Source organism: Alosa sapidissima, chromosome 16 (assembly GCF_018492685.1).
Source record: "Alosa sapidissima isolate fAloSap1 chromosome 16, fAloSap1.pri, whole genome shotgun sequence".
Lineage (NCBI taxonomy): Eukaryota > Metazoa > Chordata > Actinopteri > Clupeiformes > Clupeidae > Alosa > Alosa sapidissima.
Genome location: NC_055972.1, coordinates 30,024,784 through 30,047,099, shown reverse-complemented (window position 1 = coordinate 30,047,099; position 22,316 = coordinate 30,024,784). Strand labels below are relative to the sequence as shown.

At 45.8% G+C, this 22,316-nt stretch overlaps 1 protein-coding gene across 1 annotated transcript; it reads left to right on the top strand.

Annotated features, from left to right (window-relative positions):
• The first annotated feature begins 1,951 nt into the window (after window positions 1-1,951).
• LOC121685827 (protein FAM53B-like) lies at window positions 1,952-20,941 on the top strand. The gene is made up of 5 exons (XM_042066596.1): window positions 1,952-2,121; window positions 12,045-12,237; window positions 13,033-13,087; window positions 15,005-15,759; window positions 19,206-20,941. The coding sequence occupies exons 2-5, from the start codon at window positions 12,187-12,189 to the stop codon at window positions 19,590-19,592; spliced, it is 1,248 nt and encodes a 415-aa protein (XP_041922530.1). The 5' UTR covers window positions 1,952-2,121; window positions 12,045-12,186; the 3' UTR covers window positions 19,593-20,941.
• The last annotated feature ends 1,375 nt before the right edge of the window (window positions 20,942-22,316 follow it).

The window sequence follows — 22,316 nt, the reverse complement described above, 5'->3', positions numbered from 1 at the left end:
TAGCCAGGAAGTAAGGCACTGCCATGAGTCTATATACCTGCAAAAGACTGAAGAACCAAGGAAGCATAGCTGGTGCAATGGACTCCTTGGATAAGGTTCTCATCTGACGGAGGCTAATTCAGATCTCTGGAGTACCATGTGGTTAAAATCAACTGAAAATAGTTCAATTAAAACATTTGATATTTGAGCTTAAAAGCTAATCACATGCATCCACCTTTATGTGCAGCTGCACAGGCACCATTTTTTAGGGAGTAGTCTTGTCTGCGCCACTCTGTTCATTTGTCATTGTTGAATTTGTTTAAAAGTGCATTTGATTGTATTGCGCCTTTAAATCATCAAGTCACTTTGTTTAACCAGATGCAGCATGAACAAAGACTTATCCAGACTTCAGGAGCACCATTTTCAAACGAGCACCTGCTTTGCATGTATAGAGGTGGGCACAGAACATGCCTCATTTTCATGCATGATCATGCAAAACACCTCATTTTCATCCCCAGCCAGAGTGCAAGAAGAGACAAGAAGAGGGTTTGCTTGCTTCCCTGTAAAGGGCTCCCAGGCATACTGACAGGCAGCACACATCTGGGCTGGGCTGGCCTGGCCTGGTGTGAATAAGGCTGGAGCTTGTCAACCATGAGCCTGGTTTCCGGAGCTGCCATGGGAAAATTGGTACCAGGCAGCGGACGCCTCATTAAAGACGCCAATCATTCAAAGCAGTTAAACAACAGGATTAGTTCCAAAACACTGACAAGTAAAAGTTTAGATCTACACATGATAAAAAGTATTTATCATTCATGTGTGCATGATAGCCATATTAGGAAGCACTACAGTTTGTGAATGGAGAGAATGCATATGTTCTTGAGTGTGAGGTCATGCCACACAGACACTCCTTCCCTTCTAAGATGAGTGATGAAAAGTCGACATGCTGTATGGTATTTAAAAGTGGAGATACGGTCTTATCCGTCCTTCTTTTTTGCTTTCTCTGTCTCTCTCTTTCTCGCCTTCTCTCTCATTCTCTCTCTCTCGCGTAGTGCCACCATGAATGCCCTTCTTTCACACAAGCTCTCAACTGTGATACAGCAAATATTTATGTTTTCCATTCTGTCTCCTAGGAAACTGTTTGAAACTTCATAATACAATTCTTGGAGCACAGATTGAATTACTTGAATGAGGAGAACTGTGTCGGTTTCCATGATTCGAGGGGCAGGGGAAACAGGGTTGGGGGTGGAGGGGGCCAGGGGTAGAGTGTGGAGTTACCAATACCACATTTCACACAAACTTACCCTCCAGGTTTGACTTAAGGGGAAAACACTACCCTCTCCAGTCTTTTTGACAAATGCTGAGCTTTACAATGTACAGTGCTTCGCCCACAGTTCCCTTGAGAGCAAAGTTCATGGCTGCCATTTCAAGCCACAGCGAGAGAAACTTAAGTTGCATAAGCAAGTAACAATTCCGTGACATCAACAGGTGGTTCTACCATCAGTCATAACAGACCAACATTACGCCTGGCTTGCATCTCACAGTTAAGCAAGCTGAGGACAGGGTGTTCAGTGGACTAAAAATGTAATAGGACATCATATTTCACAACGTGTCGATTTCATAAAACCAGGACAACTTTTTCATAGTTTGACTGATTAACCGGGACCGGATGACATGTTCAGTGGGTCATTGTTTCAAAGTTACATTTTGGGTTCTCAATGTTTCTTGAGGGGAGGGTGGGGGCATCGACAGGGTGCGTAGATGATACCATTATCTTCGGACATATATGTGTAGCGGAAGCTTCGCCATTGATTCATTGTAGCCTACATAACAACAATGATAAGTAAAGTTGTGAGATCTTATTCTAAGTAATTTGAAGAGCGATTAGAGTGTTATTAAGTATCCTTATTTTTTAATTAACATAATTTAAATAGGTTAATGTAAACAGAACACCCCTGCGGGTGAGGAATGGTTTGGCTGTATGCGGATATTGTAAGCATGTCGAAAGTGAACGGACTTGTGTGGAGAGTCCCTCGCCGTCTCCGCAAGTGTGTACACGGGTACGCATGAGGACCCGCTTGCAACCCTCCGGTCCTTTGTTGCCCTGCTCGAAGATGAGTTAAATTGAACTACAGAGTTGGCCAGGTACTTAGACATTTGAAATTACAACTTCTTGTCTGTTGATCTCTCAGAGTGTTTTTCCTCAACACGCATCAGCTTTCTATGTTATTACGCTGTACGCAAACAGTTGTAAACATTTAACAAGCAAGTTAAAGATCATAAACCTCGTAAATAATTAGAGCTCGATGGCTGTTTTTGTAGCTTTATAACATATTTGGATCCTAGTGTAGTAAAACGCTGTTTTGTTACAGGTAGGCCTAAATATGTGTTAAAATAAAGTTTTCCCTAACTGTTCTGTTGGCGAGTGGGCCATAGTCATTAGCATGACACATTACTGTTTTTACACAGCCTATATATGCTTGTCATTTAGTTTCATCCTTACAATAATCTTAATCGCTTTTGTTGTGATAGAAATATTTGTAACAGAATGCGTGATATCATTTCAATGCATTTTTCACCAACACACTTTACACCATCTAAATTACTTCACCCACTACATTCCTCATGTCAGTAGCCGCATCTCGTAAGTTTTACTTTGTTGTTTGTCATGTAGGCTACTTTATGATAATTGCTTACGTAGATCGCACGACATATATGGAGGATTCTGCCGTCTGCGTAAAATGGGATTCTGCCGTCTGCGTAAAACCAGCGCATGATCAATGCCTCTCCATGGACTAGCCTACAATGATAAACGAAGCGAAGGGAGGCTGATGAAGAGATCACTCGCTTTGTTACTCTAGCAGACTCGGCTAGACGGGGACAAAAGCCTCCCCTGTCCTCCAGGCTCCTGTCCTGTTATTGGGATGGACGGAAAACTTTGTTCAAGTGCCTCACAACTGCCCGTGCCCGCCCCTCTCCCCCTACAGTGCCTCTCTTTTCTTCGACAGTGCGTGTTCGCGTTCCTTTGTTTATATACAATTTAACAGGAGCAGTGTGCTCGGGGCTGTGGCGTTATTAAGTGTTTATTTCACTCCAGGAATTAGTTTCAGGGAGAATAGGCTACTTTCAGCGCGTGCGAGCGTGCGTTTCGGCACAGCGCTTGTTCGCAGAGCGGAAACCATTGTAAGCGGCCTCGAGGCTGGTGTGGTCGCTTTATCTCATCATATTGACATACACTTGCACGTGCACGCCGCAAGTTTGTTTTTTTTGCAGAGTTTGTGGCATTACTCGATTAAAAATGGGAGAGTCCACGCACGCTCTTGCACGTATACGTTACAAAACACACGCGTAGGCTGCTCTCTCTCTGTCTCCCTCTCTCTCTCTCACTCACACACACACACACACAACATACAGGCATGCACAGTACTTAACCCTAAAGTTGACTTTGACCTTATAATCTGTCTTGTGTCTCATGTGGCTGTTCAAGTTTTTGTGAATTTGTGGTTTCATTCACAGGACTGGTTAGCTATGGCTGCCCTGTGTGTGTGTGTGTGTGTGTGTGTGTGTATTCCAATTCCAGAGTTAATTGACAAGGGTAGAGAAGCCTTTAATTGGCATTTCTACCACAGCAACAAAGCAATAGGCCTCATGGTCAGACAGAGAAAGATGGCAGACCTGTTGACATCGTATAGTGTGTGTGTGTTTGTGTGTGAGCGTGTGCAGACAGAGAGATTGGCTTGTCTGGTTCACAGTACAACTTTTGCTATATCTTTGTTTTTGTGATATGAAACTAGCTTTGCTTTGGTTAATGTTATCTGTGCAGACATTACCTGGAAGGTTTTGCTTCATAACCTGAACATTACTGGGAAAGTCTCACAGAATATGTGAAAAATAGTGGCCTGGACTCACTCTCTCTAGGTATACTGTGTTTTGTGGAAAACAAAAGGACTACCCAGAGGAAGCAGGCAGCGGCTCGTCAAGCTTGTGTGAGTGTGTGTGTGTGTGTGTCTGATTCTGTGCATGGGTGCACGTGTGTGTGCTCTGGCCTGTGCCGTCTGTGGTATCATATTACACATAGTGTGTGTGTGTGTGTGTGTGTGTGTGTGTGTGTGTGTGTATGTGTGTGTGTGTGTGTGTGTGCGAAGGAGAGTGTTTGACACAGAGAGAGACATATAACTCATAATTAGGTTGGTAGTTTGAGTGTGTCTGCCAATACAGCTTAAGTGCACTTAGTGTATGTGTGAGTGTGTGGGTGTGTGTGTGAGAGAGAGAGAGAGAGTGTGTATGCGTGTAAGTGTGCACATATGGATGCATCAATAGCAAATGTGAATGTAATAGCCATGCAGTATTTGAGCCCTGTTTCACACTCTTGGTTGATATCTGTTCTCATTAGTCATAGACTGCTGTGAGCAGAGCGCCATTTTACCTCCAGTCTTTACCCCTTCACGGTATCTCATCAGACTTTTCAGTGTTGCAGGCAGGCAGGCTTCGCGGTTCTGTCGTAGTTCACTGAGTTCTGCTACCTTTGACATGCACTCGCATAGGAAGGTCATCCAAGGCCCTTGGCTGTGGGTGCAGTGCTCAGGGGAAGAGGGCTGCATGGCAGCTCCTCGGGGGTGTCTCGGCCGCGTTAACCTGAGCTGGCCGCTGGGTGAGTGGCCAAGCGATTTGAGATGTGTCTGGATTCAATTCAATTTCAATTGAATGTGTCTGGATGTCTCATGAATGTTGATTGGCGCACTTGGGAGCGGCCTGTGTGTGTGTGTGTGTGTACCAACAGGCCCAGAGTAAGCTGTGTGTGTGTGTGTACCTACAGGCGCAGATTAAACTTTGTGTGTGCGTGCGAAAGAGGTCCTTTTCTCTCAGTCTCAATGGCATGGGGGTCATTGAAGACGACTGGGAGGTTTTCAAGCCAAGCCTCTCAGATTTGCTACCCTAATTTGCAAGGCTTTTGTGTCTGTGTCTGTGTGTGTGTGTGTGTGTGTGTGTGGTGTGTGTGTGTGTGTGTGTGCGTGTGTGTGTGTGTGCGCGTGTGTGCGTGTGCGTGTGTGTGCGTGTGTGTGTGCGTGCGCGTGTTGGAGAAAGAGCAAGAGAGCAGGAGGATGTGTCTCAGAGAAGCTGTGTGTGTTTATGTGTAGTGGGGGTGGGGAGTGGGAGCGGGGGGCCAGCAGATAGAATGGGCCTGTTAGCCATGCCTGTCTTTGTGTGTCTGAACACACAATTCATTTTAATGGCCATCTATTCTTCTGTTGGAGCCTGCAGTCATAACCACCACATTCTGTGTGCTGCATTTTAAATACTGGGCCTGTTTCAGTAAGACGTGTGTGTGTGTGTGCTTGCATATGTGTGTGTCTGAGAGTGTGTGTGTGTGTGTGAATGTGCATGCATGTGTCCGAGTGTGTGTGTGTGTGTGTGTGTGTGTGTGTGTAGACAGGCTCACCCTCACTTGTGATTCTCTTGTCTGGACACTAGCAGATTAAAAGCAGGTGCTATCAGACATGGACATACATTTGCACACACATTACATAAGACAAACACACCAATACTTAAGGGTGAAAAACAATGAAGCTAGTTAGTCAGATAACTAATGACTAATGAATCCCTCCTGTCCCATTCCATGTCCACCTCTTTGGTCAGGGACTGGAGAGAAGGCTCTAGACACAGAAGTGACCTCATGGTTTGTTTTTTGTTAACATCATAAGACTCTTGTTATGAACGACAATGGGGGTATTATTATGCTCATTTTCCAATACCACAGAGACGTCCGTGCGCGCACACACACACACACACACACACACACACGGACTCACTTACTCATACTCAAAACCACACATGCACATACACTGTTAGAGACATTCATGATGGCCTTAACATCCTATATAGGAGCGGAATGGAAAGTTCTCGAAGGGAGGTAATGTGATGTAGGCCGGGTATTAGCGGATCAGGGCAACAGCATCGAAACTCTGGTGAATCACACAGCAGATATGCATGGCTTTGTCTGACAGCTGAGTGTGTGTGTGTGTGTGTGTGTGTGTGTGTGTGTGTGTGTGTGTGTGTGTGTTCACGCGTGCTTGCATGTATATGAGTGTGTTGTTAACATCGTACAAACCGCAGCAATCTCTGTAGTCATATCAAAGCATCTGTTGAACAACGTACACAGTGTAGAAGGTAAACTCTCAGTGGACTTATGTATTGTGGAGACATGCTGATGCATTATTTATGAGGAGAAGTAGATCCCCATGCCAGGCTGGAGGCTCCTTACTCTTACCTGGCTCCAGGCCAGACGCAGGAGCCCAGACCTGACACACGACCACACCAACACAGGCGCCTGTACAGTCACACAATTCACACCCTTATTCACGCACACACATGCACACACACATACACGCACATACACACACACACACACACACACACATACACACTGTGTAGAAAAGGTTTCATTTAGCTGTAGTTATCTTTCTGATTTGAAATCCTAACCTCTCTCTCTTTCTCTTTCACTCACACACACTCTCACTCACACACACATACACCCACACTATATGCAGTCTGCCTCTATAGGTACACTAGGAGGAATGTGTGTGTGTGTGCGTGTGTGTGTGTGGAGGGGGGGGTATCTTCTTAAGAGATGGAGATTCCTGAAAGGCACTCAGCTCTAACCACAAAACCACCCAGCGACTTGAGCAATGCTTTCAGCTTCAAACAGCAGTACATGTTTGTAGGATTCACCGTTTGTAGGATTCAGGTGTGTGTGTATGAAAGAGAAAGAGAGAGAGAGAGTGTGTGTGTGTGTGTGTGTGTGCGAGCACACATGTCTGTTAGTGCGTGTTGATTTGCATGTTTATGATGTTGTTATGACTAGCTTACAACCAACAGATTAACAGGTGCTCTTAACTTTGAATTATTTGAAGTAAAACATTCTTTAGGGGAAAATTCCTGTGGCTACAGCCATTAAAGAAATGCCCTTCAGTATCGAGCAAGCGAACACAAAAATGCAGACTTCTTTTCTCTCCCTCTCTCTCTCCCTCCCCCATCCCCCCTCTCTCTCTTTCTCTCTCAGTAGGCTGCTTTCCTCAGAAGTTGTTCAATCATGATATTCTTTAGCAGTTGGCAGTGTGCTGGGTGGCACAGGGGATTATGGGAGCTGATTGCTCTCCTACTCTTGACTTTTATTCTTTTGAGTTTGTGCCCCCCCCCCCCCTTGTTTAGCTACTTCTGTTGAGTGTGTGTGTGTGTGTGTGTGTGTGTGTGTGTGTGTGTGTGTGTGTGTGTGTGTCACGCATACACACACACACATCACACAATGTCGTGACACCACGCAAATTCTTCCCAGGTGCTTTGTAACCAAACCCAAATGGTGAGAGACACCCAATACCAGGCAGCACCTGAAAAGGCACCATTTAGCGCATGACAATTCCAGCCAGTCTGAGTGCCATACCTGTTCAGCCCTGCCCGTCTAAATAGCCAGAGCCTACAGCAGCGACAGGCAAGGCGAGATGTTCCAACGCAATACCATCAGCTGGAATGTCTTATCACTGTGCTACGTGATGGGTGATATAACTAATCTCAGTGCACCTATAGCCAACTGCTCACTGCTGTTTACTAGTTGTATTGCCAATGTCAAATGGGTGTGTTTGTTGCTGAAGCAGTATATATGGAATTAGAAAGATATTGAAATTGTGTGTGTGTGTGTGTGTGTGTGTGTGTGTGTGTGTGTGAGTGCCCCATAGTGAGCTAAACTGGGTGCTAGATTAGCAGCAAACCTGCGGTGAACTTGAGGCGGTGGACACACTCCGTGTTAGCGGTGTGTATTGTGTGTCTTGTTGGATGGTGTGTTAGCAGTGTGTGTCTTGTTGGATAGTGTGTTAGCAGTGTATTAGCAGTGTGTGTCTTGTTGGATAGTGTGTTAGCAGTGTATTAGCAGTGTGTGTCTTGTTGGATAGTGTGTTAGCAGTGTGTGCCTTGTTGGATAGTGTGTTAGCAGTGTATTAGCAGTGTGTGTCTTGTTGGATAGTGTGTTAGCAGTGTATTAGCAGTGTGTGTCTTGTTGGATAGTGTGTTAGCAGTGTGTGTCTTGTTGGATAGTGTATTAGCAGTGTGTGTCTTGTTGGATAGTGTGTTAGCGGTGTGTGTCTTGTTGGATAGTGTGTTAGCGGTATGTTAGCAATGTGTGTCTTGTTGGATAGTGTGTTAGCGGTGTGTCTTGTTGGATAGTGTGTAAGCGGTGTGTTATGGTAGGTTTCCACACAGTGAAACACGTTTGATGACTGCAGTGTCTAGCCAGTGGTGGCAAGTGAGCTAATTAGGCTATCAGCTAGTTCAAAAGTTTAAGTACTTAATGAAGATATACTGGGGTTTTTATACCTCGACTAAGTTGATGTTGCCTATAAACAACAATTCAAGTTCATAGAAATAACAAGGTCAATAAGACATAATATATTTCATACCTGTGTTGCAGCATGTAGCCTAGCTGCCTGGTCAGGCTTACAATGAAATGCAATGTCTGGAAATGCTAGCAGTTGGCCTGTCGGCTATCTGAAAAGTTTGAGTGTTTAAACTAACACATACAGTGGTCTATTTAGCGGTGTATGTGCACTGACTAAGTTCGTGTGGCATATAAACTACAATTCGTGTTGATACAGGTAGTCTCCGTGGCTCCGCCATCTTGGTCAGACTTTTTTGTAAATCCCGCATCCAAGCATAACACCTGGGGCCTCAACACCTGGGGCCTCATGTACAAAGACTTGCGTGGATTTCATACTAAAACATTGCGTAAGTGCAAACCTGAAAAGTAGCGTACGCACAAAAAAATCCTAATGTATGAAACTGTGCGTACGCAGCATTCCACGCAGCCTTTCTTTGTACATCCCAATTAACGTGAAATTAAGTGTACATGCACGAGCATTGAAATCATCAAATTAATAAAAAAAAAGTTTATCTCCAGCGAATGCGAGGTAGAAGTGTTTATCAGACGAAATGGCAAGAATCTTACGTCTTTATCATCTGTAATTAATAACAAAAAAACAGTAGGCCTAGTGGCAGAGCGTAGCAGTGGCTAGCTATAGGGTCAGAGACCGTGGCAGAATTATTGGTCAGTCTGCAAGTAGGTGACAGGGTTCGCAAAACTGGGTTTGATGCATTTGAACCATTACAACGCAACTGCATTAATTAAAAAAACATTAAATCAATCGTCTCCAAGTAGGCTACCACGCATCGCGCACTCGAGGTGGAATAAACAAAGTTGATCCAGGCCACATCGCCACAACATTACGATTTCTAGATATATTTGCACACAAGTGTGACAACAATAATGTGAATGCTTACTCGAGGAAAGTCAAAGTATCCTATGCAGTCAATCACACTAAGGAAAATATAGCTTTTATCCGCGCTTATTAGTCAGCCTATCTATTCTATCAATATGTGTAGGCAATAGGTTTCACATTCCCTTTTAATTCGTATCCTCTAATAAGTCTACAGTTGTCATTATAGATAGGTTGTTGGATAAGAATTTGAGCATGTTGCATGTCCATTTAAATAGAAACATAGGCCTACTTTCGAAGTGTTATCATTTTTAATAACCCACGTTTCACAATATACTGTGCAAATAAAGGCCTAGACTCGCGATCAACTATGTTGTTGCGCTGCATTGCCTCTAAGTGTCGCCAACTGACGATACACATTGGAAATGTGCGTACGCCAGACATGAAGTTTGCGTGGAGGACCGCCCATTCTCACGTTCAAGTCAGTCTTCCGTACATCCGGACGTGAGCGTGAGAAGTGGCGTACGCAGCATTTCTGTGCGTACGCAAGCTTTGTACATGAGGCCCCTGGACCTGATTGGTTCTCGAATGGTCCTCATTTGAATAAAGTTAAACTTTCGTCAACTTTGTTTCGCTTGCCTCTGCGATTCGCTCTCATTTCTCCCAACCAGGGCGAATTTCGTCTTCATTCAACCTCAATAAAGAGTGAAGCACTTCGGAGTGTGTTTTTCTGTTTATCATCGTAGTTCTTTTTTCGCAGCCAGAAAAAACAGTTTACTCTGGAGTTGAGCGCACCTGCATTGCCTGAACCATACATACACATACACATACATACATACACAACACATACACAACTGTCTTGTTGGATAGTGTCGAAGCGGCGTGTTAGCGGTGTGTGCTGCTGTGTGTCTTGTTGGATAGTGTGTTGGCGGTGTTAGCGGTCTGTGTCTTCTTGGATAGTGTGTTAGTGGTGTGTCTTGTTGGATAGTGTGCTAGTGGTGTGTTAGTGGTGTGTCTTTTTGGATAGTGTGTTAGTGGTGTGTTAGTGGTGTGTCTTGTTGGATAGTGTGCTAGTGGTGTGTTAGTGGTGTGTCTTTTTGGATAGTGTGTTAGTGGTGTCTTGTTGGATAGTGTGTTAGCGGTGTGTCTTGTTGGATAGTGTGGTAGTGGTGTGTTAGTGGTGTGTCTTGTTGGATAGTGTGTTAGCGGTGTGTGTTGCTGTGTGTCTTGTTGGATAGTGTGTTAGCGGTGTGTCTCGTTGTGTTTGGATTCTCATTAATCTCATTATGGTTTTGGTTCCTCCTCGAGTCTCTTTGTGTGGTTGTCCTCTTCTGTTGTGTGTGCAGTTCCAGTTTGTTTATGGAGGAAGGAAAGGTTGTTCCAATGGAATAAGCACATGAGTATGAGGTGTGTGTGTGTGTGTGTGTGTGTGTGTGTGTGTGTGTGTGTGCTTCAATGATTAACATCAGCGTTTTTTGCTATCTGTTCATTTTCCTGAGCCTGTGCCATTAGCACGCACGCACACACACACAGACATACACAGACACAAACACACACACACACACAGTCTCAGAGCCTGTTCTTTAGCTGTGCTCTGACTAAAGTCCATGTCTGGCCCTGGTCTGTTCCTGGCACACACACACACACACACAGTCTCAGAGCCTGTTCTTTAGCTGTGCTCTGACTAAAGTCCATGTCTGGCCCTGGTCTGTTCCGGGCACACACACACACACACACACACAGTCTCAAAGCCTGTTCTTTAGCTGTGCTCTGACTAAAGTCCATGTCTGGCCCTGGTCTGTTCCGGACACACACACACACACACACACACACACACACACACACACACACACACACACACACACACACACACACACACACACACACACACTCACTCACCTCCTTCTGTCATCTCACTCCACTTCTGATCTGGATCTTACCCCAAGGGGACCTTTTCTCTTTTTAATTAATGTGTGTGAGAACGAAAAAGAGGAAGAGAGAGGGTGTGTGTGTGTGTGTCTGAGAGAGAATGAGTGAAAGAGAAAGAGATGATATGTGTGCGAGTGTTCTTATTCGTGCTTTCCGTGTGGGTGTGTGTGTGTGTTTGTGTGAGTGAGTGAGTAAAAGACAGAGAGATGCTGTGTGTGACTGTGTGTGGGTGCATGCGTGTGTGTGTGTGTGTGTGTGTATGACTGTCGGTTCTGTAGCTCTGGTTGGGCCACTGGCTGACAGACTGACTTGTGTGTATTTATGGAGAGGATTAACCTGTCTGTGGTGCTGTGGAGTAATCCAGCTTTGCCCCGCGCTGGGTGCTCTGTACTCTGTGCAGCTCCGCTCAGCTAGCGTTTCCGCTAGAATGGTTATAGCAGCTGTGGGTTCCTTTGAAGCTCTTTCACATTACCCCCTGGCCAACACCACGGGGCTGATGTGTACCGAGCTGGTAGAAGGTCACGCACGCGCTCACACACATGCACACATGCACACACACACACACACACACACACACACACACACACACAGAGGCACAAGTAGGCTCATGCCTCTAGTCTACTGTTCATCCACGCCCAGATCTTCTGGTTTTAGGTGGTGCCGTGTGAATAGATTGTTAGGCACACTTTTGGGTGTGTGTGTGCATATGAATGAATGTGCATTGGTCTAGAAGTATTTGCCATTATATGTGCCTTGGGCTGTTTTCAACTCGACCACACTGTTTGTAAACTCTAAACTAATGTGGTTTCTCTCTCTGTTTGTGTGTGTGTGTGTGTGTGTGTGTGTGTGTGTGTGTGTGTGTGTGTGTGGTCTATGCAGGGACTGGAGGCTGTGTCACACACACACTCCTGAGGCCTTTCCCTCAAAGAACGCCAACACCTCTATCCTCACCCAACATGGCCGCCCCAGGACCCCTTCCTCTCATGCACAGCGACGTTCAGGAACACTCAGACGTGTTACCATGGTGATCCTCTACTCCAAAACACTGGAAATAAAGAAGGGCGTGGACAATGTAAGCTCAAACACAGACACAGACACACTCACAGTCAGTCACAGTATGGCCATTATACATGGTTAGATATACGAGTCATTGCTAAAGCATTTGTCAACTCTGCAGACTGTTGTAGACTCACATATAGGTCACTCTATGACATTTGCAGATTACTAAACAGTCCTCCTTACATTACAGTTAGATATTTATTGTCATTATTCTGTCAATTAATTAATTAAGTGTAAGCTGAACAGATACGTGTTTAGACCCCTCTTGAAAGACCAAAAACAGGACAACTCAAAAATATATGAAGATGAACACATTTAAAAGCTGTCAGATGCCATTAGCTCAGTGCGTTTAGTGCGGGCCTGCATCTTAACTGTAAACAGGCAAACACACTCTCAAGCATGATAATTCCAGTGATTTAAGTATGTTTTTACACTTTGGAGTGTGTTTTTCTGTTTATCATCGTAGTACTTCTTTCGCAGCCAAAAAAAAAAACGGTTTACTCTGGAGTTGAGCGCACCTGCTTTGCCTGAACTCACATAATCCGATGGTGACAGTCAGTCATGCAAGGTCAGGTGGAGTTCTGTTAATGCAGTTAGTTGAACTCAGCTGTCAGCAAAGGTAATGTGCATGACACTGACTGTTAACACTTAAAGTGTAGACCAAGTCAGGCATGAAAGGTAACTAACCACTATGGAATTATTGCTGCCGGCATTAAGTGTTCAACAGGAGAGACATGCATCCTGATTAAATGGTTCTGGGAATCAAATGGTTGTGTGTGTGTGTGTGTGTGTGTGTGTGTCTTTGCAGCATGAGCCCAGCACCATGAGCAAAGGGACCGCACTCTTCTCCTGCAGCTCAGTGGGTGAGTCTCACACACACACACACACACACACACACACACACACACACACACGCCATCTCTCTTTTACTACCTGTTTTCTAAGTTCTCTGAGCCAGTCTAGTGCAGGCTATAGAAAGTGTATTGCATTATATTCACATCCTCCTACCCCTCTCCTCTCCACCCTCCCCCTGACGGCTACCGTCCCTGACACACCCTCTGTCATGTCACCTGTCCCCTGCTGTGCTGTGCCATGCCGTGCTGTGCCAGTCACCCCCAAGGCACGCGAACAAGCCTCTCTTGTTTCGCTGGGAGGTGTAGGGAACGGTCTAATTCCTCCCAGAGTGTTTTGTTTTCGCCTGGTGTATTGTTTCTGTGCGTTTTGGAGAATTCCGTTAAAATGTCAACGTGTGGGCCTCTCCTCCGTGCACTCCAAAAAGGATAGTGTGCCGCTACACACCCACACGGGTGTGGACAGACCACTTGGCTTATGGACAAGACCCCCCAGAGATGTCGACAATGCTTGCTGGGCACCTACTGGGTGTCCTATCAAAAGGCCCCTTTTTTAGGCTGCGGACAAGCATCCTTGTGCCTGCATGCACTCGGAGCCGACAGACACTCTCTCTCGTGCGCGTGCATGCACGGAGCCGACAGACACTCTCTCTCGCGCGCGCGTGCATGCACTTAGAGCCGACAGACACACACTCTCACGCGCGCGTGTGCATGCATTTAGAGCCGACAGACACACTCTTGCGCGCGCGCGTGCATGCACTTGGAGCCGACAGACACTCTAGGCCTTGCTGTGCGCTGTGCCCTGTGTGCTGTGGGCCTCCTTGTTCTGGAGGGGATGTGGAGAGGACACTGTGGCCTCAGTTGTACTGCACTGAAGGCCTCTGTTGGACGAGCAGAGGAGGACTAGTGACTGTCAGATTACTCTCTCTCTTTCTCTCTCTCTCTTTTCCCCTCACTCCCTCTCTGTCTCTTCCTCTCTCCCTCTCTCTAGTGAGTGTGTATTTGTGCATGTTAATGAATGGTTTATGACTGTGTCAGTGTGTGTGTTTCAGTGTATATGTGTGTGTGTGTTATGGTGTGTGCTTGTCGGTATGTCTGTTTGTGATCATTTGAATCTGTGTGTGCATGTGGCAGTAGTAGTTATTGTGTATGACCATGTGTGTGTTTGTGTATGTATTTACATGTGTGTAGATGTGGTTCATGTACACATTTGTGTGTTTATGATCGCTCATGTGTGTATTGGTGAGAGAGGGTTGGCTGGCACAAGTGTGGACTTGTGGGCTATGTATGTGTGGATGTGTGTATGTGTGTATGTGTGGACTTGTGGGCTATGTATGAGTGCATGTGTCTTTTGTGGCTTGTGTGTGTGTATCAGAAGCAGACTACTAGTTAGCATGTGTGGTTTCTGTGTTCATGACTAATTATAGTATTATATAATTAGTATATAATATATATATTATAGTATGTCGTGTGTGTGTGTGTGTGTGTGTGTGTGTGTGTGTGTTTGCCCTTGTCTGATACATATATCAGAAAGAGTCCATTGGTTGGCATGTGTATGTGCTGTAGGTATTTGTTAATTACTCGTAATTGTGTGTGTGTGAGATTGTATTGTTTATTAATGACTGCTTGTATGTGTGTGTGTGTGTGTGTTTGTGTTTGTGTCTTTGCCCTTGTCTGATACATATATCAGAAAGAGTCCATTGGTTGCCATGTGTATGTGCTGTAGGTATTTGTTAATTACTCGTAATTGTGTGTGTGTGAGATTGTATTGTTTATTAATGACTGCTTGTATGTGTGTGTGTGTGTGTGTGTGTGTGTGTGTGTGTGTCTCTCTCTCTCTCTCTCTCTCTCTCTCTCTCTCTCTCTCTCTCTCTCTCTCCGTGTGTGTGTGTGTGTGTGTGTGTGTGTGTGTGTGTGTGTGTGTATCAGAGGGAGAGCGTTGGCTGGCCCTGGCAGGCGGCTGTGTCCAGCCTGAGAGTGTCCACCAGGAGGGAGGATTATGGGAGGCTCTGCCCGCTCCCCCCCAGCCTGCAGTCCGCACGGCCGCCAGCGCGCTCACACACCTCATCCAGGACCTGAGCCTGGACGAGGCCCGTGCCTCGGGCCTCCCACACATACACACACACGGCCACACACACAGCAACGCGGCAGCGCCGCCCTCCAAGCGCCAATGCCGCTCGCTGTCCTCCGATGAGCTGATGTGGGGGAGTGGAGTGGGACCGGGCAGCCGCTCATCCTTCTCGTTGTCGTCGTCGTCTCCGTGGCGACCGCAGGGCTCGCGTGTCTGGTCGTGGGTGGAGAAGCGGCGCTGGCACAGCGGGCCGCCCATGCAGCGGAGCTCTAGCGTCAGCCTGCCCTCGCGCGCACACACACACGCACACACACACACACACCACCACCACCACTCCCACGGCCGCTCTGCCACACTCCCACTGGACCTGCAGCCCATGGCCACCACGCCGCTGCTGCTGCCGCTCTGCCACACGGACGCGGACGCTGCCGGCGCCGGACCGCAGCTGGGGACCGAGGCCAGGGCCGAAAGGGGTCAGGGGCCGTTGCCACGGAGCCGCTCGCAGCCCTGCGTGCTGAGCGAGAAGAAGGTGGCGGGGATGAAGAGGAGGCGAGCGGACGAGCACAGCAGCCAGGAGGCCAGACCCTCACTGGACCTGGCCAAAATGACCCAGGTACAAACACACACACACACACACACACACACACACACACACACACACACACACACACACACACACACACACACACACAGCACAGCACATACACAGTCTTCAGATGACTAGACAGGCCTTTTGAATATGAGAGGAACTGGAAGATTTACAGTGGTGTGAAAAAGCGTTTGCCCCCTTCATGATTTCTATTTTTTTGCATGTTTGTCACACTTGCATGCGTGTCTTGCACACATGTTTCAGATCATCAGAACAAACAACTTAAATATGATTCAAAGATAACACAAGTAAACACAAAATGTAGTTTTTAGATGAAGGTTGTTATTACAGTTTTTTCTGATTGCTTAAGCACATTTTTTGTAACTATGGCTTTTTTTGCAAAACTCTGCACACAAATAGGAAAACCTTTCACCCAATCAGCAAAACATTGTAGTTCTCTTACAAAAGCTAACACACCCTGCTGAACTCACCTTCGTAAATATGGTGTTTTCGTATCAAACAGTAAACACAAGCCATCACAATAGTAAGCACACAATGTGCCAACTACACACTGATGGTATGAATAAAAAAAACATCTGGCTTTTGCTTTCTCTGTGCACAAGGTAGACTATGTCAGGTGTTGAGGTCATACTTTTTGTCATAGATCTGTAAACATACAGGGATCCAAACATCAAGTATTGGTGTTTTGGTGTCAAAACACAAAATAGCAATTTCACTGAGACAAAACAAATCAGTCTACATCGGGTCGTCTCTCTCAAAATTTCGTAGACTGATTTTTTTGCCTGTAAAGGGCTATTTCTTTCTCTTCTTACCCTTCCTCTTCCCCCACCTCATCCTCCTCTTGCTCCTCCTTGTCCTTATCCTCTAACTTCACCTCCTTGTCCTTGTCATCCTCTCCCTCTCACTACTTCACCTCCGCGTCCTCTTCCTCCTACTTCTTCACCTCCACATCCTATTCTTCAGCCTCCTCTAATTCTTACTCTTCTCACTCTTCCTGCTCCCTCCATTGTACCCATTGTACATTACCTGTGGCTTATTTATAGTGCCTAGGCTGATTGCAAAGTGAATTATCTAAAACAGTTTTCACGTGAAAAAGTGTGCCAGAGAGTTGGCAAAATAGTGTAAATACAGTAATAGCCATACATTTGTATAGATTTGCTAGGAGTGTGTTAATCATTTGGAAATTGAGTGAAAGCATGAGTTGTGTTTACAGTTCCGCAAAAATAGTGCTGTGCAGTGAATTGTGCCTACAGTTGTGCAAAGTGTGTGTTACAAAATTGCAAACTGAGTGCAAAGCAGTGTTTGTGCTTTTAGTTTTGTGAACTCAGTGAGTGGTTTTGCTATAAGTATTAATAGTTTTAGAAATTGTGCTATAAGAATCACGGTTGTGTTTAAGCATTCAGAAAAAACTGTAATAAGGGAAAACAAAATCCAATGATCATACACCACTATAGGTGTGTGTTCATTTTTGTCTTTCATTCTAACTTGACCTCCTTATTTCTCTCTTGCTGTCGTTCTTTTTTCCTCTGTGGATGTGTCTGAATGTGTGGTTTGTCTCCCTTGCCTTGGAGTCTGTCCATGACCATGTGTCTGCTTCTCTGCTCTTTGAAGACCTGAGTCCTGAGACCAGAGCACCCGGTAGCCTTGAGCAGTCTGTGTTTGTTTGTGACTGTTTTCATGGAAGATCAGGAAAGCCAGGTCAGAGGGGTTTCAGAAAGGCTTGGTTCTCTCCACAAACGTATGTTTCCAGAATCTCACACTGGAATGTGCGTGTGTGTGTGTGTGTGCGTGTGCGTGTGTGCGTGTGAGACAGAGAGAGATAGAGAGAGATAGAGAGAGAGGGAGAGTGGTGTTGAAGGGAAGGATGGAATGCACAGGCAGCTGGCTGGAGAGGGAGAAAGCGATGGGCTGATCAGGGTTGGGAGGATTGTGTTGACACAGCGCTGCCACAGATACGCTGAATGTGGAAACTTGAGGCCACTCACAACCTGTAGAGAGAGAAAGAGAGAGAGAGAGAGAGAGAAAGAGAGAAAGAATGAGTGGGAGTGATAGAGGGGTTTCCTATGCTGACTGTGTTTTTATGAAACGAGAAGCAGAGAGAGAGAGAAAAAATCAGTCAGAGTCAGTGAGTGAGTTTGAAACTGGGAGGCAGAGCTAGCAAGATTTCGGAGATATTTGTGGATTTCCGATGTTGGAATTCTAAGGATTCGTCAGCTGTTCAGCCACTGAATTTGTGTAGATCAGGAATTTGGCATATGTGTGACATGCGTGTGTTCGTGTGTGTCTGTGTGTGTGTGCGTGTGTGTGTGTGCGTGTGTGTGTGTGTGTGTGTGTGTGTGTGCTTGTCTGACAGCGAGAATAAAATTGCAGGGTAAAGTCAGTATTTATTTGTCCATAAATCTTGCAAGGTGGCAGATCACTGGCACTGTCTGGACTCCTAGGCTATTAATACAAACTCACTGGCAAAAGTTCAAGGTTATAAACCTATTACACACACACACACACACATGACAGATAAACACAAACATGTACACACTTGACACCCTTCATTCCAGGAATGGAAAGCATGGTGATCATAGCTGAACATCACTTAGTGATGGGAGTGTGAGAATAGTTAGATGGGTTAGATGGTTTGTGTGTGTGTGTGTTTGTGTGTGTGTGTGTGTGTGTCAGGGGTGGACGGGTGGGTGGGATTGTTTTCGGGGGGGTCCAGCGCAAACTGGGGATTTCCAGATGAAGGGTCCACGCCTCCCATGATGGAATGTTATCCAATCTGGGAAAGCTTCCTCTTCTGGACTACCCTTCCTCCACCACACACACACACACACACACGCACACACACACAAACACTCTGTCAGACAAGGACGGGGACAAGTGTTGTGTGTGGTTTAGTGTGCATGCAGTTTGCACATGAAAGATGCCACAGTGGTTATGTTAGGCGTGGCCGCTGGTGCAAGCTAACAGAAAGGCTCAAACACACACACACACACACACACACACACACACACACACACACAAAACTGCAGAATTGGTCTCACTACTACAGAGAACCAGGAAGTGTGTAGGTTGGTGTGTGGGCTGGGTGTAAACCTGGCTGTTCGTGTCTGGTGAACATTGTTATGTCAGTAGTTACACGCAGACCAGATCCACTTGCAGGCCATTAAAGTCCATCCAAGCAGACACGCTTCATGAGTCCCCCCACCTCACTAATTACTAGCAGGGATTTCCCCTCAAGAGCAGTTGAAGTTGTGTGATTACTAGGTGGTGTTGCCTTACAGTGGGATTGTATAAAATAGAGTAAATTACAGATATTTAGCAGATGCTTGCTACGGACATGCAACGGCAGGAAATGTTTGACACATAGAATTAGAAAGAAATAGCTCAAACTTATTGATACGTAGCTTAGCTTGTTGCTAATTGCTGTCTCTATTGTCAATTTGTGTTCACAGAAACAGCACTTCCACAGTTTGAGCTGCCCGAGGTTCTCATTCTTTGAGACTTGTCACTCACCTGTTGACCCGCCCCCTTCCATCATTCCCAGTCACTCAGAGACCACGCGCACCTGCCCGTCTGGCTTAGGGGCTGGATTTGGGCGGGGCTTGCACCAGAGAGGCGGTGATGGGGATGGGGATTCGTCCAATGAGGAAGAAGACACCGACTCGGCCTGTAGCGTGGGCTCAAGGTGTGACACCCCTAACAGGGGCGAGGAAGAGGAGGATGAGGAAGAAGATGAGGAGCATGGAACATTCTGGAAAGGCAGCAGCAGGGCGGAGGAGAAAGACGCATTGTGTGAGTTGGATGGAGAGCTGGATATCGAACAGATTGAGAGGAACTGAGCATGTTGATCTTTAAGAAAGTAACAAAACAAAAAAAACAAAAAAAACTTGGGATGGATACAGCAAGTCGTACTGCTCTGGTGGCGGACTTTGGAATGTGAGAATGCAAACCTGGAATGCTCTGTGGACTGGACTTCCAATTCTATCTCCTCCTCTGTTCTGTTGTGACTGTGTCTTTTCTTACGGAGAGCTTCTGGCTCCTGAAAGAATGATGGATAAAGGAATAATAAAATGTTTCCTTCCTGGAATTCTCGTTTCCATTCATCCTCATGTTCTTCTCTATCCATCCATCTTTTTCTGAAAATCTGATTTTAGAACTTATGCATACAAATAACAAGACAGTTGGACTGATTCTCCCTGAGTATTGGGGTTTCATGAAGACCTGGATGGGAGCGGGGAACTGTGTGGACTGAAGTGAATGCTAGTTGTTTATTTAGTAAGGTTCTTATTTAAATGAACCGCTCTGATTGCTACCTTGTCTTTGAGGTCGTTGGGACTGATGGCAAAACCTTCACAAACTATCTGTTAATCAAAAGGTTCCTCTGGATTGTGTTGGTGTATAATTCAGTTGTGTGTGTGTGTGTGTGTGTGTGTGTGTGTGTGTGTGTGTTTGTAAATCCACACAAATGAAAGTGCTGTTCATTTTGGTCTTGTTTGCAAGCAGCTCTACAAACTGAAGCCTACTGCTTGAGAATGTAAGCACTAGTCCCTTGTCTGTTTTTCCCCATGGATGTTGACTTGTATCCAGGCCAGTGGAAAGTTACCGCAGAGGTTAAAAGTTTGCCTGTCTTATGGAGCAATGTACAGATGTAAGCAGGACGTTAGCAAGATGGTGACACAAAACCCTGAGACGCATAGATCTGCATAAGTGTTAAAACTAAATGAAAAGCTTGGAATCTGCTGGGTTTGTGTGTGTAATAGTTGAATGGGAATATTGAAGTTCTTCTTCTTGTCTTAATACTTCATATGAATCACCTTCATTCACAAGATGTATGGCTGAAATTCAAGATGGCTTCCAGCATCAGTTTTAGCAACAGAAGTCTCTGTTCAAAGCTTTTCACTTCATTTACATTTACAAAACGGTGTGAACAGCATATTTTTGTTTTCTTGAATGGTAAGCAAACAAAAACAAACAAAACAAACAAACAAACAAAAAACAAACCTCACAAATGAACACTGAATCTCAGCATTGAAGTGCCTCATAATAGTGACGTATATTTTTCTAATTCTGACTATTTTGTAATCTTTCTCATGTTTGCTTTAGCAGACTAAGCTACGAAGCAGAGACTGTTGTCCTTCTCCCTCTGTAAGGGAACTAGATGGAAAAATAAAAGAGAGAAAAAGTTCAACCCCCGCCTCTGTCCTCTCTGTGTCTCTGCTGGGTTTCCTTGGCTCTGTGCTCCCGAATGCCCCCACTGTTGAAGGATCTGTTTTTGGGAAGCTCCCCCCGAGGCCCCCCTGGACGTCCCTCTGAGCGTTGCATAATCAATGACCAAACGCAGACTCACAACCATTATCTCACGGGTATATCTGTAAGCAGGATTTTAGCGTGTAAGCAAACACAGCTCTCATGACCATGAGATATATGTACCGGTATCTGTGTGTGTGTTTGTGTTTGTGTGTTTCTTTCTTTCTGTGTGTGTGTGTGTGTGTGTGTGTATAAGTAAGAGAGAGAGTGTTGTGTGTCTCTGTGTGTGTGAGTAAAGGTGATAAGGCATCTGGTCCCTGCGGGTTGTTTGTGTGTGTCTCTTGGATGACTTCACTGACATGATGCATGCTGTTTGCCTGTACTTTGTGGACTGATAGGACAGATAGTGGGCTGTATGTTTGGGAGAACACGTCCTGTTGGAATTACTGATTGCCTCCCCACCTCTTCCACCCCTCCTACTACTGTGTGTGTGTGTGTGTGTGTGGTATAGGGCTGATAGAGTGATGTCTGGGAGTACACGTCCTGTTGGCATTACTGATGGCCTCCCCACCTCATTACTGCTACTACTGTCTCTCTCTCTCTCTCTCTCTCTCTCTCTCTCTCTCTCTCTCTCTCTCTGTGTGTGTGTGTCTCAGAGTCACCATATTCTATAGAGCTCAACAAGAAACTGACCCGGCCCGAGCATGAATAGCCATGCTGATCTGACTGAAGTGAGTAAGTGAGTGTTACCATGTCCCTATGTGTGATTGTGATCTCTGTGGTTTTCACCACAGTCGTCCGCTCAGAGTGACAAGTTCTGCTTGGCTTCTCTGAACAAGCCTTCACCCTGCAGAGAATCGCTGAGTTGCTAAAACCATCAGAATTAATGTGTGATTAACAGAACTGTGTGTTGAGTCCACAGGATGTTGTGAGAGTCGCAATCCCCCAGCAGTCGTTTTGTAAATGTTGCATTTCCTGTTACATGCCGTGGAGCTGGTAATGACAGGGCAGTGTGTGCTTGTGTGTTTGTGTGGGTGTGTGTGTGTCTGTGTCTGTGTTAGTGTGTGTGTGTGTGTGTGTGTATGTATGTGGTGCCCCCTCCCCACCCAACGTTGCTGACAAGAGAAGTCTTCATCAGCCAGATGTGGTTACAGCAGTGGTCCCCAAACTACGGCCCACCACCTCATTTTGGGTGGCCCCCCAAAACATATCTGTGGTATATAGCATCTGGCCCGCCCAAGAGTATGACATCGCCAAACTGTAACCTCCGTAATTTCCCCCATTCATTCTCTATGGTGAGTCTTAACAGTACACGT

Coding starts and splice junctions, on each gene's coding strand:
- LOC121685827 (XM_042066596.1), top strand. CDS start 12,187: ATGGTGATCCTCTACTCCAAAACACTGGAAATAAAGAAGGGCGTGGAC. Junction 12,238..13,032: donor TAAAGAAGGGCGTGGACAAT/GTAAGCTCAAAC, acceptor GTGTCTTTGCAG/CATGAGCCCAGCACCATGAG. Junction 15,760..19,205: donor ACCTGGCCAAAATGACCCAG/GTACAAACACAC, acceptor TTGTGTTCACAG/AAACAGCACTTCCACAGTTT.